We start from the raw sequence: 18092 nt of genomic DNA, 5'->3' as shown, positions 1-18092 counted from the left end.
TCCATCCCTGATGTTGGCAATCTCGGGGATGTTGAAGCAAAAGCCTGATGATGAAGCATGCCACAATTAGTGGGTGAGGGCATTTTTAAGAATCCAGCGTGATTTCCTACTAAGGTGGACCTTGCCTCATTGTCCTATTTTGTGTGTGTAGTGATTGATTTTCTCCTCTGCATAGTCAACCACCAGCTACTCTGGACACTCGTCCAGCCTAGTGGGGGTAGGCACAGCTAGATGATTCAGGTAGTTTGAGCAGAGGTACCCCTAGAGCTCACAGGCATTCAGGAAAGCAAGACAGCTCTGCAGACTGGTAAGTCAAGTCATTTAGGCTTCTGTAGAGAAAGTGTGGCCTACAGAGCTGACTATTCTTCCACACTTAGGGTGACTCATAAGCTGGCTGCAGATTTACCAGAGAAACCTCAAGTCCGTCAAGAGGACGGTCATTTTTGTAGTGTGCCTCTTGAACATGCTCTGCAAATGATAGATGAAACAGACATCACTATCTTTGGGAGGTATTTTAAAAGTCACAGATTTAAGCCCTTCAAATCAGACTGTATATCGTCCTCAGGAGAAGAGTGACCATTGTTGCTCAGCTGCACCTGCAGGGGAGAAGGTGAAAAAAGTCAGAGGCTCACAGACTCTCCTCTTCCAGCTAAAGTTGGGGAAGAGTTTCAGTCAAATGGGAATCTCTAAGACCCAAATTTAAGAATGTATTAAAAGAGAGGTTGGCTGTTAGAAACTAGATACCAGAATCTAAATGAATTCCAAGAATGAATATCTTGATTTACTGTTTCATACATATCTCTGTAATAAACATTGCTTAAAATCCATAAATAGACAATTAATGAGCTGAGAACGTCTCAGAGGTCTTAAACAGCAATGGTCTCCTTATCCCACTTGATTAAGCCACATGCAGCCCCAATGGGGCCCACATCACATCAAGGTATAGCGTGTCAGAGTCGGAATGCCTGAAGAGTGCTCTACTCCAAGGTTGGGATCTTTGGTACCCACAGCAGATAATATGAACCCTTTCTGAGGAGAGGAAGTGCAATCAAGTACTTCAACTGCTGCCATCTGAGGTGGGCAACAGTGGAGGCACTGTTGGAATGACCCCAAAACCACTCCCCTTCTTCAGGATGTCACCAGCTGAGCTCCCAACTCCCTTTAGTCACTTACTCAAACATGGGTCAAATTCCTCCAAAATAAGCTACCTTCCAGGCCTCTCCTAACTTGCTAATGCATTCAGAATTGCTTATGTAGGATCAGTACCATAAATTCCTCCATCAGCCCAAAGAAGACAGTTAAAGGTGAATACTGAAGATCTCACAGCACAGGCACAATACCAAGCTTGCTTCTCCTCCTACACTCACCCCTTCTTGTAGAACTCCACAAAGGTCAACCCATATTTTTCGCTGATCTTGCCAACTTGCTCAAATACCGAAAATCATTTCCTATGAAAATGAGGTGTTCATCAAAGGTCTGTCCGGGAAAGCTGCCCCACATTTACTTTATCAACACCTCCCTCACTCAAGGCAATTTCCAAGAGGCTCTCAGAACAGGCTAAATCCTCCCACTCATAAAGAGACCTACACCAGACCCTGCTGAGACTGAAAACTACAGGCCGATCACTCATCTACCATTCATCAGCAAAATCATTGAAAAATAAATCGACACTCAACTCCAAGATCACATTAGCGCACATTTACTAGTCTGGCTTCAGAGTACACAAGCAGCATGAAGAGTGACACCTTACAAATCACAGGTGCCCTCCTGATCAGAGATGAAGACAACCCCTCCCTCCAGATATTGCTGGTTCTCTCAGTTGCCTTCAGCATAGTTGATCACCCCACCTGCATCCACAACCTGGAGTCTAACATGGAATTCACTGTATTTATTGTACTTCATATTACTTCTTTGCCTGATAAATATTTGTGAATTATTAGCACCTAGATACCTTCAAGTAATAGATTGTGCTCATCAAATAATAATTATATATACATAATTATACATATATATATAAATGTTTGCAAGGGGAACTGTGCTATAAATGACCACCTAGGTGTTGCTGACTAGATTCTGGCAGCCTTATAGAAGACATGTGAGAAACTGGAAAATTAAATTTCACATTAAGGTCCTCATTCGGCGATCTTTTCAACAGACCGCTGAAGTCGTAGGCGCCAGAAGACCGCCAGTATTGGCAGCCCGAAGATGGCCATATTACGACTTCATTCGGATTTCTGCCTGTTTACAATTGAGAATCCGACACCGTCGGCCTCCCCAAACACAGCAGAGAGGCGCCACGCCAACAGGACTCTGCCTGCCATATTAATACGTAATACGGCGCAGCGGTTTCCTGAACGGCGGTGAGGTGCTGGCAGTGGAAATCGCCAAGACCCATTCCCTCCCGGACGACCACCTCGTAGGTGGACCGTCCGAAAGGGGGATATGTGTGTGTCTGTCTGTCTGTGTATGTGTGTGCTTGATTGTAGAGGAGTGGGGGTATCTGTATGAGTGCGTGTTTGTGAGCGAATGGTGTATCTGTATGAGTGCATGTTTGTGAGCGAATGGGGGTGTTTTAGTGTGTGTTTGTGAGAAAATGGGGGTGTCTGAGTGCATGTTTGTGAGAGAATGCAGTGTCTGACTGAGTGTGAGCAAATGGAGTGTTGTGTGTGTGTTTGGGTGCGAGCGAGTAGGGGTGTTTATCGGCGAGTGCGTGGGTGAGTGGGTGAGTGGGCATGCATGTCTGTGTGTGTGCGGTCATGTGGGCGTGCATGTCTGCAGGTGTGTGGACGAGTGAGGGGGTGTTTGAAAGTGTGTGGACGAGTAGGGGGGCTGTTTGAAAGTGTGTGGACATGTGGGGGTGCATGTGCCTGGGACAGGAAAGGGGATTCCTGTTGCCGGGTGCATTACCACCAGGGTTTTCGTGGCAGTGCGACTGCCATGAAAAACCTGGCGGTGTGCCGACTCATAATACTGCCGGCAATCTTACTGCTGCCATTGGGCTGGAGGTGCTCACCTCCGGCCCGGCAGTCTGACCGCCCTGGCGGTATTGGCGGCATTGTGGTGGTTTGGCTTAGGCCAGACCACTGCAGTCATAATACAGCAGTCTTTACCACCGGCCCACTTGTAATGAGGACCTAAGTGTACAATATTGTGGCATTTTCAGGAACTTTAATAAAATGTAATGAGGATAACCATGCATTTCTGACGCGTCTTTAGACAAACAGAAACCTGAGTTGATTCATGACTGTATTCTATCTGTTGTGTCCTTTGAAGTAACCTGACTGCACAAAGCTTCCCAACTTCAGTTATCTATGATTTAGTCTCACAGCACCCAGAGCCAAGGGTGTTAGGGTGTGGTTATTAACAGCCAGGGGCAGCTCCTCCATTAGGGCGGAGGAGTGTCGCCCCTGCCAGCAGCAGGAGCTGCAAACGTTTAAAAATCAAACTATAATAAACTATGTTTATTATAGTTTTATTTTTAAAGGGGGTGGGGCCATGGGGTGATGAGCACCGAGGTGAGTGCACAGAGCACTCCCCTCAATGCGCATGTATATTTGGCCGGCCGTCTCAGCCTGCTCAAACATAAAGGAGCACAAGGGCTCTTTCCAACCCGGCACTGTGTAGCCAAGTTGGAGAGAGCTGTCCCAGGCTCCCAGTCTGCGTTGGAGAGCCCAGCCAGGGTGCTCCAGCCAATCAAAGTGCTGCTTTAAGCAGCATAATGATTGGCCGCACGGCAGGCTGGAGCCTGCAGTGCAGTAAAGAGCGGCGGCAACTTCTGTTTTAAAAAAAATTATATTTGATTTCTGTTTTATCCCCCCCTACACCCCACTTTTCTAAGTCGCCAGCGATGACTGTTAACAGCTATGACATGATTCAACAGTGTATGGTCATATCCTTAAGAAGAAAGACATCTGTTGATGAGCTCCGTGTGTGACGTGGTCATTTACATGCTACTGGGCTGGGGAGGATGCTTCAGTGTTCAGTCACTAGTCCTGGAGTAGCCTCAGGTTTTGGAACAGCATCCCTAATCCTGCCTCTGCACTCAAAAATTGGCGATGGCAGAAGTGGAGTTAGTGGTGGTGACACACTCATCAGGATCACCAAGCCCTCAACCCTCTCACACTGGATCACAGGCTAGACAGTTCTATAGAGCAGGTGGACACTTTCCTTCACACAGGTGCATAGCTTCCTTGCATTGTCTGGACCACAACTGCCATCATCCGTAGCCTATGAATAATCTACCTGGTCCATCTTCGCCTTGGCCTTTTCTAGTCATCTTGCTCTGCTGGGGCAGTTTTTTACTGCCCATCATGAGATAGGCACACAGAGGAGGTAGGTTACACTGCCATCTTGGCAGTTGGCTCCATAACAACCCAGTCTTGAAATCCTGAGAGCTTGTCTTCCTTTATCACAAATTCAACAAAGTCATGTGTGTGCTGTTTATCCGAGGACTGGATATTTATAAATCTAGCAGGAGTAAAAGATTCATTATTTAAGGACTCGGCCATGGAGAGCATGTTGAGGTAACTTTTTGTTTACTTCCCAATAATCTCTTGACTCTGAGTCACTATTCTGGGTCCAGGTATTTAAGACCTATGTTTGCACCCATTGTGGCTTTTTGTGGGGAATTGGCATAGGGCAGCACCGCAAGTCTTCTTGCAGCACTGTCCCATGCCAATGTGAAAGGGCAGGAATGCACAGTAATTATGCCATACGGTCCATTCCTGTCCGTTCCCCCTGCTCTGTAGCCCTTTTGGCAACCTAGAGCCAACGCAGGCACCCTTGCACTATGGAGCAAGGGTGTCTGCATTACATGCAGGATTGTTTTTGTGCAGAAAGAGACACCTCAGAACAATCTCAGAATGCATTTCACATGGGAAGAGGAAAAAATGAGAGAAATAGAAATATTTCTGCTTGTTATGCCTTCCCTGGGGAGGCGTAAGGTTTCGGCGCTGCCCCAGTTTTACGTGATTTAGTAAATCTGTGTCACCTTCAAAATCCATGGGTGTTGCATGGGAAAACCCAAGGCAACACACACGGCACACCTCCCTAGCACAGGGTAAGGCAATGTAGCGCCCTGCACTGCTTTGTCTTACTCCATATCTATGAGGTCATTTAAAGCCAGGCATAGCTATGGCTGAGAGGCTTGCGTGGCTGGTGTGTCAGAGAAAATGGCGCTCCGGAGACGCAAGTCTCTCATAAATAACCCCCAACATTCTTATTGCTTTGTTTCATAACAGGTTTGGTAATCAGCACAGGAGTAGACAGAGAAAGCTGTCCAAGTCACCTGTCCATACAACATATGATATGATGTTTCTAAGATGGGGGAGGGGGTCAGTAGGGTGACTGTCCTCTAGAGTGGATTTGAGAGATGGAGTGAGCTGTATTAGGTGCGGGAATTAGATAAAAAATATATTTTTTAACAAACGTTCCCACCACATTGACCCTTTACGTACCTAATGCTGGTATGATGATAGGAAATCCAGAAAGTGACATCCCAGAAAGCGACCGGAAGATGGCAAACATGAGATAATTGACAGATACTGCGGCAGCCATTTCGAACAGCAATGTGAATACACAGCAGACCAGGAGCATTGTTCGCCGCCCGTACCTGTATAGAAACAGATGAAAGCCAGGCTGTCTGAAACCGCTTACACTCTTATGGCATTAATGGACACACTGTCCTTCATTCACAGATTCTTGAAAGCAGATATAAAGCAACACCAAACTGGTCAATTGGGTGCAAATCCCAAGAGTCCATAAAGTAAGGGGCATATTTTTGAGAGGCTTAGGCCCTGTTGCATCACTTTTTTTGATGCTCCAGCAACACAAACCTCTCATCCATATCTATGAGGCCACGCAAATCCACTTTATGTGGCTTTAAACAACCTCATAGATATGAAGTAAAACAAAGCAGCATAAGGCGTTGCCGTAATCTGCACCAAGGAGGTGCTCCATGGGCATTGTGGTGGATATTCCCGCACCACACTAATGGATTTTGACACTGCTCCAGATTTACTTAATCATGCAAACCTGGGGCACCAGCAAAGCCTTACGCCTCCCCAAAGTAGGCAGAACAAGAAGAAATATTTTTATTTGTCCTTGTTTTTTTCCTCTTTCCATGTGTGCTGCATTATGCAGCACACAAGGAAAGAGGAAAATGCCTTGCGGGATTGATTTTGTGCAGGAAGGTGCAGGGGTGCCTGCATTGGATGTAGGCGGCCAATTGTGCACCAGCACAGGGGGAAAGGGCAGGAATACACCATATTGCATAAATACAGCACATACCTGCCCTACAACTGAAGCTACAGTCATTTGGGGAAGGAAAGCATGAGGGTGCAGTGCCTACGCTTAGTGTCTCTGGAGGACAACTGCACATATGCACAGGGGCATAATTCAGAAAACTACATTTCCCATGAAGCTGTAGAAATATCACAGTTCGGAGCATCTTTACTGGGCAATCAGCATAGTTTGCTGCTGTAGGAAGGATACAGAATACTATTCTAAAGTTTCCAATCGTACTTTGGATATGAACTTCAGAGGTAAAAGTACTGTTCAGAGATAACCTTGAAAGAGTTTAAAGTCTATTTTAATTTGCACATTTGGATACTAAGCTATGTGAGGAACAGGAAGGATTCTCAACTCTTTAAAGGCTGTTGATATTTTTAATAATGCATATGTTGTGTTTGAGGTAGAGGCATGCGATTAGGGAAAGTGATTAATACATATTGCTGTTGGAAAATTGTTTATATTAGAGTTAAGAAAAGACAATAAATGTAGAAAAACCAGAGAATGTGTTGTCACAAAAACGTAAAGTAGCTATCCTGTCAGATAAGGGAGTGAGATTTTGCCCAAACTGAATGATATTAATTACTTAGGTATTATTTGTGTTTCAGTTTCAGAAATGTCAGAGTTCCAGCAATGTCCCAGAGAATCTGAGCAATAGAGATACTCAGTTTTATTATTTGTTATTATTATAGTAACTTTCATGTGACCTTTTATGCCAATAAGGTAGCAAAGGGATCACTCTTGGACCCGAATCTCAAAGGTAAACTTAAACTTTTGGCTTAAGTTTAGACCAAAAGTCCAAGTTTAGACTTTTCAGTATTCACAAAGGTAAGTTAACAGTAGTATCTTTCACTCGTGGTGTGGAGATTCCGCCCAAGCACAGGCGTAAAGATACTACACGCAACTTACCTTTGTGAATACCAAAAAGTCGTAAACTTTGATTTTTGGTCTAAATTCGGAAAAAAAGTCCAAGTTCATCTTTGTGAATCAGGCCGCTTGTCTTCAGATATTCACTATGACACAGCAGGCATCACCACCAGAGGAGTAAACGTCAGATCCCAGCACAGAGGTAAGTCGGTGTGGGGATACCCAATTCTCTCTTATCAAATTCTCCTTTCCAGGGATCTATTCGCAGCCAACAAAGTCCCGTTGTGTTTGGTTGGTTGTGGACATAGAGATGAACAGAATAGTAGTACTGCACACAGGACAGGTCGGTGCACAAGAGGTCTGGGCAGCCCGGTGCACAAGAGGCTTGAAACTGCAGCTTTCTCTGCCTACGGCCCTGGCCAGTGGGCACATTAAAGAAAAAACGAGGACTAACCTGAGTTCTCCCAAGGGGTCCTAGTTGCCAGCGCCATGGCCTGGCTCTCTGCCTCCCTCTGTCCCCTGCGCATGAAATCCATTCTGGAGATGCTGGCGAGCAGCTCCACTGACGTCAGGTGAGTGCGCCCTGCCGTCCAGTTAAGGTCTACACAGCGCAAGCGCAGACAGTCTGTGCTTGTGCTGTGTGGCCCTTAACTGGGCTGCAGTGTGCACGCTGTGAGCTCTGCTCTGCTGGTGGGACTACCAGAGTTTTTAGCTGAACTCCCCACTACAAGCGGAGCACCGAGTGTCAAAAACTTCATCAGCTCAGAAGCAAAGCGGAGCTCGCCGTCCACCCTTACTTTATACTCGGGGTGAATGATAGATCTTGATACTACTGTCTCAACTCTTAGATAAAGTAACCTATGGGGAAAGTTCGGGTTGGCCTGAGACTAAAGCATCACAGGCAAACAAAAAATAGGTGTCATGAAAAAGACAGAACAGAAAGATGTTAGCCAAGTGCCATTCCCCTCATTTTCTAAAAACACAGATCCCTGGGACTTACGACCTCGTTATGAGATTCGAAGGTTCATTCTCATATATATCCACTTGTAACACCCAACATACTTTAGCACCTCCAAAGAGACTTAATGGCAATCAAAGAAGTTTGAATTATTCCTTAATCAGTATCATTGCATTTTATGTGCAATTCTGTGGTATTTTATGATGACTAAACTAAGGTAGCTTTTGTTCTGTAATATGTAAGTGGAAATGCTGCTAAAAGGAGCATCCCATCAGTAGGGATAAACAATCCATCATTATGTAACCGCTCTGCCTTTTGCAGACAAAGGCCCAGATTTACAAGAGAATGACGGATTGCAACTCTGTGCCAAATTTGGCAGCACTGAGCTCCATCATTCTCAAAACGCAGAGATGCCCCATATTAAAAAAAATATGACACACCCATGTGTTGCCCCCTGCGCCAGCACAGAATTTGCTGCAAAGCCAACGTAGCCACCCTTGCATCATGGTGCACGGTTGGCTGCCCTGAGGGGGAGATTATTTTTGTGCTGGAAGGGACACCTTCCTGCACAAAAACAATCTTCAATGACCTTTTGCTCTTTCTATGAAAGATCAAAAAATGAGGAGAAATCAAAACATTTCTCCTTGTTACACCATGCTAACATCACCCAAAGGGTGGCATTATATTCTGGCGCTGCCTCAGGTTAACTAAATCTTGTGGGTTTTTTTCTTGGGCAGCGTCAAAATGCAATGAGTGTTGCTGTGGCATGCCCACAGCCAACACCCATTGCACGCCCCTTCCAAACAAAGTGGTGCGTGTGAAGGGTCCATATTTACAAGGTGACCTTAGGGGCCAAAAAGAGGCTTAAGCTTAACACCAGCTTGTAAATATGGTGCAGCACATAGCACCACCGGAGTGTCACAAAAAGTGAGGCTTTGATAGCGATAAGGCTTTGTAAATCTGGCCCAAAGTTTTTTGATAGAGAGTCACACATTCTTTCTCTGGATAATAAATTAATGAACTTAAAAAACTTAAAGTGGGGCATTTAAGATTTGTTGAGGTATATTGCCACAATTAATCATTTAGTTGATTAGACTGGTTGGCCTGAAGAGAAAACAGCACCAGTATTTAATAAAGGGCTACAAAGTGAAATAAATGAAAAATTGGAACAGGTGGTAAATCCTCCTATGTGTGTATATTGTATAGGCTCAGTAGTGGTCTGCTTAGCATTTAGCCAAATCCTGTTCAGACAAACCCAAAGCAGAGACTAAGGTACAAGTAGTACATCCAAAGTTGGAAGAGACTAGAAACTCAGCAGAGCCTAAACCGATGAAGTTAGGGAGTGTAAAGTTCCCCATTTCAAAAGAAGACACAGAACTCATGAAGATAATTTTGTTAAGGCCTGTCAGAGTAAACCTAGAGTAAAGCGTCAGTAATGACACACAAAGAGGCAACAGACAGCAGAAAACTCAGGGCCTCATTTACGCGGTTTTGGCGCAGGGCAGCGCTACAAGAAGTCTTTCTGCGATGCCCTGCATCAAAAGAAAGGGGTAGGAATGTGCTATTTCCATGAATTACATAGAATTCCTGTACTTTTCCCCTACGCTGTCATACAATGGGCTGCCATGCGCTAACGCAGAGACACCTTCCTGCACAAAAACAATCCTGAGAGGCGTTTTCCTCTTTCTGTGTGTGCTGCAGCACACATAGAAAAAGGGAAAACAAGGAAAAAAAATGTATTTCTCCTTGTTGCATCTCCTTTACGTCTCCCTGGGGAGCAAGCTTTTGACGCATTCCCAAATTCATGAAGTCTCATCAATCTATGAATGTGTGAAATGCCATGCGTGTTACGTGGGAACACCCACCATAACGCCCATGGCACGCATCCCTGTCGCAGGTTGAGGCAATGTTCTACTATATTGACTCTGTCCATATCTACTAGGCCATGACAAGCTATGCAGGGCGGCTTTACGTAGCCTTGTAGATATGGCCCTGCAGTATGTGCTGCCAGACTGTCACTAAAAGTGACGTTCTACCGGCACACACAGGGGCTTGTAAATAAGCTTCTAGATTTCTTGGCAAAGGAGCTGCCTTGTCGAGTAAAATATTGAAGTCACTTCCAAAAATGAGTAGTAAACACCATGCAGTCTTCAGTAGTCCGCATTGTTATACCAATGAAAAATAATTTGTTTGAAAGTCATTAAATATTCCGGAGCTGCAGAAAACCATGAAGGTGCTCAATCTTTGCAAATCTCTTTGATCCAGGTCCAGTAAAAAAAAATTACACACAAAGGATTTCCTTGGTTTATGTCAGGTTTGCATTTCCCCTTCCACGCAGTTCCCGCACAGACTGCTACTCTGAGGCTCATGGTTGTGCATGTCTTCAGCAGAAGAAGAAGATGGAGAGTGTGCAGGGGCAGTGCATGCTGCCTAGCCTGAAGACTCACATCCCAGAAGGAAGAATTTTGTGAAACATTTGACTAACGACAAGAAGGGATACATGTCACATAAATCAAAAGGACACTCACAAGACTTGCCAATAGTGAAGGCCAACGTGAAAGCAGAGAGTACAAGTTTCTTGTGTCCCATAGAGTCCCAGCCAAGACCTTTTGCTATAATTCTGTAATTATTTCTTTAGTGAAGTGATGAAAGCCCTCCTGGAACCAGAGGAGTATCTTGCAAGAATGCAGACTACACTTGTGGTTTTCAGAAGATGAAGCACTAACAAATATGTTTAATATTACAGCTATTTGATTGCCACTCTGAATGTAAACCAATCACAATTAGGTAGCTTTCATTAGTAAATAATCATTATTAACCCTACTTGTGATTCAGAGTTACTATATCAAACTTAATTGTGTTTTGGCTCCTCAGGAGTGGAAAGATGGAGTTTCACAATATAAGAGACAGTGGAAATACAGAGAGTGTCACTGGGTATATAGTAGGTATCTACATTTCAAACTTCATTGTTCAAATTGTAGTCATGTTAAAGATCACCTTTACTTTTTAGATATAAATGCTCCTATAGTGCCGACTAAGTCCAGTTGTGCAACCAGGTGTGTGACGCTGTAGAGTGCCACAGTTTCTCTCTCTAATCTCATCCCCCTTTCCCCAGACCTAGTACAAATCCCTATGATCACAGTGTGGGACCGGCCGTGTGTTTCTCAAAGTGTGGAAACTATCATCAGTCCTGTTGAATCCAGATTTCCAGGTTAATGCACCTTGAATAAGTTGCCTAGTTACCTTTCTGAATTGAATGATGGATTCTGCTACCAAATTATCTTACATTCTAGATATGGTAACAGGTCAATTCAATGAAAACTGAAAGTACAGTTCTATAACATGAATGAATACAGATTAAACAAAACTAAGACATCTATTAATACCTTATTAAAGTGAAGAGGCTTGGCATTTACTGCTACCTGCCGAACCTGAGGTTATTGATCAACAGGTCTTACCGCCTCCTATAAGAGAGTGTAAGTCTAATGTACAGTTGTATGCTTGAGTGCAAACCTGTTATACCTTGGCACAACCCTGAGAGATTTATTAAAGACCCTTAGACGTTTTCATTGCTCCTTAAACAAGTTCAACAACATTTCCTGTGTAAACCTATGACATTCCCAGATGATCAATCCAAGGTAGCCTTTGTCTTGTCTTATATGAGCAGGAATGCTGCTAACTTCAGATCTAAGAAAAAAGTTTGCTATTTCCTATCAAATTAATTTCACATTTGTTCACAGAACTCAGAGAAATTATTTATATCCAAAGGGATGATTAACAGAGAATAATCATGGTTTGAGATATGATAAATTTTTCTGAGTTCAGTGAAAGAACACGAAAATATATTTGATAGGAAGCATGTTCTTTTCTTAGATCTCAAGTTGTTGAATTTAAAGAATGTAATTACGTTTTAGTGAGTTACATGATTACCTCTTATCTTTTAGTGATATAAACTGCTTGGCCTGAAAAGGAGAGGTCCACTTTATTTTACCAAGGGTTACTAGGTAAATTAACAGATGTACTGGCACAAGTATTAAAGCTTACTATGAAGTGTGAGGAGCTCATAGGTTTTAGTGCAACAAGTAGATCATCATTTAGCTGAGACATGCTCTGTGAAAAACTAGAATGGTATTAAAATGTGTATTGTGCATTTAAGAATCAAAGAGAAAAGTGATACAGAAGTTTTGGAGCGCATTAATTAGGTAGTATTAAATACCTGCTTTCTACAGAGGAAACAGGAGTACTTGAAACTTAAAAAAACAATGTATGTATTGTGGCCAATCTAGACATTTTGTTAAAGATTGCCAGAGTAAAACCAAGGCCTCTAAAAGACCATTAGCAGATGCATCACAGTGAGAAAAGTAAAAAACTGTTGGAAAACTGGGTTCCTTGACCATGAAAGTAGTTGCCTTGTTGAGCGAAGAATGTAAGTCAATTTCAACTTGGATATTGAATCCTTTGCAGCCCTCAATCATTCATATCATACTTTTCACGAAAACGATCTTGACCGGTGGAGATTAAAAAGGTAGTTTGAGGACCTTTAGATCCAGGAGCCTCAGGAAATTACAGGGGCATTACATTTGATCAATCATTTCTATTACTCAATTATTGAAGAAATGGATTCCTGAAGAGCTTGGGCAGTATTGGGTTTAAGGTAATCTTTGGGGCCTTTCCAATTTCACAATCGCATGATTCCTTTAGAATATGATAGTAGTCATTACGAGAAGATTTGTTTGATTTGATTGATGTCCCACAAGAAGAGACTGCAACTTGTTTCTGCACGGTTAAGAAAACAAGCTGTGAGTTGTCTCATTTTTGTAAAACAGGGGGCATCTAGAAATTACTGAAACCTTTGCCATTGTTAATAGCCGTTTTGGTTGGAGTTAATTTATGTTAAGCAATATGTGCAGACATATGCTAGTTATGCTCAGATTTAAAGTTAGCACACAAGATCTATGGTACCTTTAGGCCATTGCCTGCACCACTCAACCCCCGACAGTTTAGTGTCTATGAACTTTATTGTGGAATTACCAGAGAGTCAAAACTGTGCTATGATCCTGGTTGTTGATAATTTAACAAAGATGTTTGATTAATGGGCTTCTTCTTGCAAGGAGTTAGCACAGATTTTTTGCAAATTATATTATTAATTTGTTTAGAATTCCATAAGCTTTGATGTCTGATAGATGTCCTCAGTTTACATTAAGGTTCTGGTCTGTCTTGTGTAAGGAATTGGATATGGAAGTTTTTTTCTCAACGAATTGTCATCCTCATACAGACAAACTGAGCATTTGCATTAACTTATGGAAAAGCATTTGCAATATAATGCCTTTGTGCAGGACGCCTATTGTTTTAAGATGTGGTTAGCAGAATTAAAAAATAACAACACTGAATTTACTTTCATCAAAACCAGTGCCTTCAGTACAAGAACATTAGTTTGAAGGGTAGAAATCTTCAAGTGGAAACAGCTGACAACTAAACCAGGTTTTGAACAATAATAATATGTTAGGAACCCTGGGAAAAAGGGATAATTGGATAAAGAGCAATACGTCTGAAACACTGGTTTAGAATGAAGCCATCAGCAGCCTTGAATTGTCTAAAAAACCACTGCTCAGTGATCTTAACAGAAGAGAGACAAGCAATCACGACATGTTTTCTGCAAGCAAACAGATGTCCGCCCAGTGCTCTGAGAATATGGCATTATAAGCTTATCCCTCATTCTGCCACTTGCACCAACTCTACCATGAATACGGTCTGGATCCAAAAGTGCCAATGAGAGAAATAGGATGCTGTGGTGAAATGAAGGAAGCACTAGCAGTAGATATTGGAGAACATCCACCGAGAAGGTGAGGGGAACAAGACCTGGAGGAAATAAGAAAAGGAAACCAAGAGAACAATAGTGATTAACTGGAAAAAGGTCAAGGTGACAGGGAACTCAGAAAGGAAGCGCACAACAAACTGAAGGGATGCAGAAACCGGGAGATAAACTTGATTGCAAGCGGGGGAAGCCAAACAACAGCGAAATGTTGCACTTACATAGTACATGTAAGGATTTTACATGCAGCTCTCCCCTGTAGGCCTTTGAAGTCCCATCCCTAAACAGAAATGAAGGACACACAGTACAATAATAGCGTCCATGTTCCAGTCAACTATCAGCTATATCTTTTTGCCTGATCTCTTCTGATCTTATAGAAAGGTCTGAATCCTGGATATTGTTGTGAAGTATGGCACTGCCATGATATACCTTTCTATCACTGACAGAAATGAAAAACGAATTTGTAAGTTTTTCACGACCAGGACATGTAAAACTTAAACATACATGTCTGACTTTTTAAATACACTGCACCCTGCCCTATGGGATGTTAGGGCCTCCCATAGTGGTGACATATGTATTAAAAAAGGAAATTTAGGCCCGGCAAAGGGTTTATTTTGCTAGGTCAACTTGGCAGTTTAAAACTGCAAACCGGCTGCAATGGCAGAGCTGGGACAGGATTTAAAGGGCAACGTCAGCGGGTGGCACAATTGGTGATGCAGGTCCGCGAGTCGCATCCAATTTACAGGCCCTGGGTACATGTAGTACTTCTTTACTTGGGACTTACTAGCAAATTAAGGGGCAGATTTAACAAAAGCGGTGCTGCATGCAGTGCAGCGCCACTTTCCTTGCGTCCTTTTGCTCTCCCCTACCACCACCATGTGTGTGCTGTATTTAAAATACGGCGCACCATGGTGCAGGGTAGAAGGTGGAGAAGTGTGGCACAATGGTTAGAGTGGCAGACCATGATGGAGAGATCTGGGCTGGGACCAAGGTTCAATTCTCACCTTGGCGGTCTTGTGCTCAATTCCCTTGGACCACATAATTCTCACCTCAGTGCCTAATCTAATTGATGGGTCCCACTCTGTAACTCTGGGCAATAACTTGCTTAATCTCCACAAAAGCCCTCACAGCGCTTGGATGCCTGGCTTCACCCTGGGGCTGTTCAGGAGTGGGTGCCTCACAGGGAAAAGCCAGGAGGGGTTCCACAGCGGTATGTGTACAGCACCTGGAGACCCTAACGGGTGAGTAGTGTGCTATACAAGTGTGAAGTTTACAGTTGTTTACAGGGTAGGGGGCAATAGCGTAATTTTATTTGACGGTGTTGATGTACTCTGCAGGAGTAGCACCAAATTGTTGGCGCTACTCCTGAGGAGTACATAGGGGCCAATTCTGAATAATGGTATGTCTACTTTTAATGCCCGCACTGAGCAGGTGTTAAAAGTGCCGAAAAAAATGGTGCAAGGAAAATTCTTGGATTTTCTTACACCATTTCTTCAGCCCCCCTAACAGGGGAATGCCCCCCCTTGCAAACATTAAGCCTGGTGTAGACATAATGTGGCCCAAAGGGTTACAAAGTGGCGCAATGCATGCATTGCACCACTTTGTAAATATGGTGCTGGGAAAAGGCCACTTTAGCACCGCCTTAGCATACAAAAAAAATTATGCTATGGCAGCGCTAAGGTGGCGTTAGGGGCTCTTAAATATGCCCCTAAATGTGCCAATTGGATGTAATCCAATGTTGTTGCATTTAAAGGAGTGAGCACTCGCACGAAGCACTGGTTTGCAGGAGTAAACAGAACAGTCATATGCCAATAAAAACAAACTTTAGAAAACAGAAGGGGTGCAGGCAAACACTTTGGGGTGACCTGCAGAAAGGGCCAAGTCCAACATAACCTCCTATAGCCTAAACCTAGGGTAGACTAATAAATCCTCAAGACGATTTCCCTGCTTAGGTGTTAGAACATGGACAATGGCCCTCTACTGCAGAGTTCAATGCACTTCCGAACTGTGTTGAATCTCTCTCGCAACAGTCTCCTGAGGCACTTGACTAACCCATGGGAAACCCTTCTTCTCACCTGTGGACACTGTCTGTGAAGCACCTATCGTTAACTACTCACATACCTTCCTGATATAGCGATTTGCAAAAAAATAAAACCTGTGAAATCATCAAAAGTGCCCATAACATTAAGAGTTTTTTTTCTTTCTGTATAGCGGAGACTCGACCCAAAGGTATTGGAGTGCTTTACATGAGCACCAGTTACATTACACAAGCACACTTTAATTTTGTTTGTAGGTACAAGGAGGTCAAGTGAAGCAAAGAGGCATTACTATGGTGTTAAGTGCAGAAAAGGAAAGCCTGCCTTTAACAGCCCATTGTAGCTGGAACTGCAAAGCATCTAAAAGTAATTCTAAAGAGAATGCTTCACAAATTGCAATAATTGAAGTCATTTTATAGTGCCTTTAACCAAAAACTTTATTTTTATCCATAGCATTCTAAGTGATGCTCATTTTGTTATCCTTAAATAGAGGAAGTGTTTATTTTTCCCAGACTTGTGGCACAAGGCTTTGATGGCAGATAGGATCCCACAAGGGAGGATGCCGAGATGAGAAGATGGTTAAGTACTTTATGCCTGTCGAATTGAGGAGTAGGCAAGAGGAAGGAAAGATGGACAGAATAATTACAGAACATGACTGTCCCCTGTTCAACAAGATTCTCTCCTCATTCTCACACCTCCCTAGAAGAATGGACATCCTCCCATCTGCCATTCTAGCTTAGTGACTCTCTGTCTCTTTGTTGCCCCTGCCCCCATCACCACTTGCAGACCCTCCTCCCTCATCCCTCCAGCTTACTGAGAGACAGCCGCCTACCCAGACTTAAACAGACACAGCCAAGCCAAGATAACTTTGAGTTACTCCATTTTCTATAGATTCTGCTACCCACTCCTCCTATCTTTCAGTAAGGTGCTGCTTGATTTCCACCATCATATGTGACTGCATTCATACTCACACACACCACCCCAGTGCACGTTCAACCCATCTTAACCTGATAGAAATCCCAACTACCCTCCCAGAGCTGCCAAATCAAAAAGACTACAGCTTCTCCCTGAACTGCAAGCTACACAATTGTCAAATACTGTCTAGAGATATCAGACTTGATTCTGACTCATAATCTTGTTATCCTGATCCTCACAGAAACATGGCTTAATGTCTAATCTAACCACGCTCTAGACCTTATTCTTCCTCACAACTATTCGATTTTGCATCACAACCTGAGAAGTTAGACACGGTGGGGGTCTGGCAGTCATTCACAAAAACTCTCTGAGATGCAGAACCATCCTAATGACTCACTTTTAGTCCTTTAAATGCATGTCGGTAGAACTGTCCACATCCACTACCTCCAACCTCAGATTGAATGTGATCTACCACCAGCAGGTCAAAACAACTCCTTCTTCAAGGAATACAGACATTTCTTCACCTCTCAACTTATCAGCTCTGACAACAATATCTTCCTTGGAGATTTCAACATCCACTGGGGACATGTGGTCCACCACTATATGGGCACTTTGGGGGTCATTCTGACCCTGGCGGTCATCGACCGCCAGGGCCAACGACCACGGAAGCACCGACAACAGGCTGGCGGTGATTCCTGGCCAATTCTGACCGCAGCGGTAAAGCCGCGGTCAGAAAAGGGAAACCGGCGGTTCCCCGCCGGTTTTCCCCTGACCATAGGAATCCTCCATGGCGGCGCTGCAAGCAAGATTTTCAGTGTCTGCTTTGCTGGCACTGAAAATCGCGACGGGTGCCACTGCACCCGTCGCACCCCTTCAACTCCGCCGGCTCCATTCGGAGCCGGCTTCATTGTTGAAGGGGCTTTCCCGCTGGGCCGGCGGGCGGCCTTCTGGCGGTCGCCCGCTGGCCCAGCGGGAAAGTCAGAATGACCGCCGCGGTCATTTGACCGCGGTACGGTCTTCTGGCGGTTTCCGCCAGGCGGGCGGCTTCCGCCGGGGTCGGAATGACCCCCTTTATCTCCTTTCTCAATGCCAACAACATCCAATAACACTGCCATAAACCTACACAACACAAAGGCACCATTCTGGATACGATATTCTGCAATTCATCCTACCGAAAGACATATGACCCCATCCCAGTCGACTGATCTGATCACTT

At 43.9% G+C, this 18092-nt stretch overlaps 1 protein-coding gene across 1 annotated transcript in view; it reads right to left on the bottom strand.

Moving 5' to 3' along the window:
- Positions 1 to 18092, bottom strand: part of LOC138296880 (solute carrier family 22 member 7-like) — a 255388-nt gene that overhangs the window by 124530 nt on the left and 112766 nt on the right. Inside the window, exon 5 of the mRNA XM_069236374.1 lies at positions 5457 to 5611. Coding sequence (XP_069092475.1) covers positions 5457 to 5611 — 155 coding nt within the window. The remainder of the gene's footprint in view (positions 1 to 5456; positions 5612 to 18092) is intronic.

The sequence above is a fragment of the Pleurodeles waltl genome, chromosome 5 (genome assembly GCF_031143425.1).
Source record: "Pleurodeles waltl isolate 20211129_DDA chromosome 5, aPleWal1.hap1.20221129, whole genome shotgun sequence".
Lineage (NCBI taxonomy): Eukaryota > Metazoa > Chordata > Amphibia > Caudata > Salamandridae > Pleurodeles > Pleurodeles waltl.
This window is presented reverse-complemented; position numbering and strand designations above follow the sequence as displayed.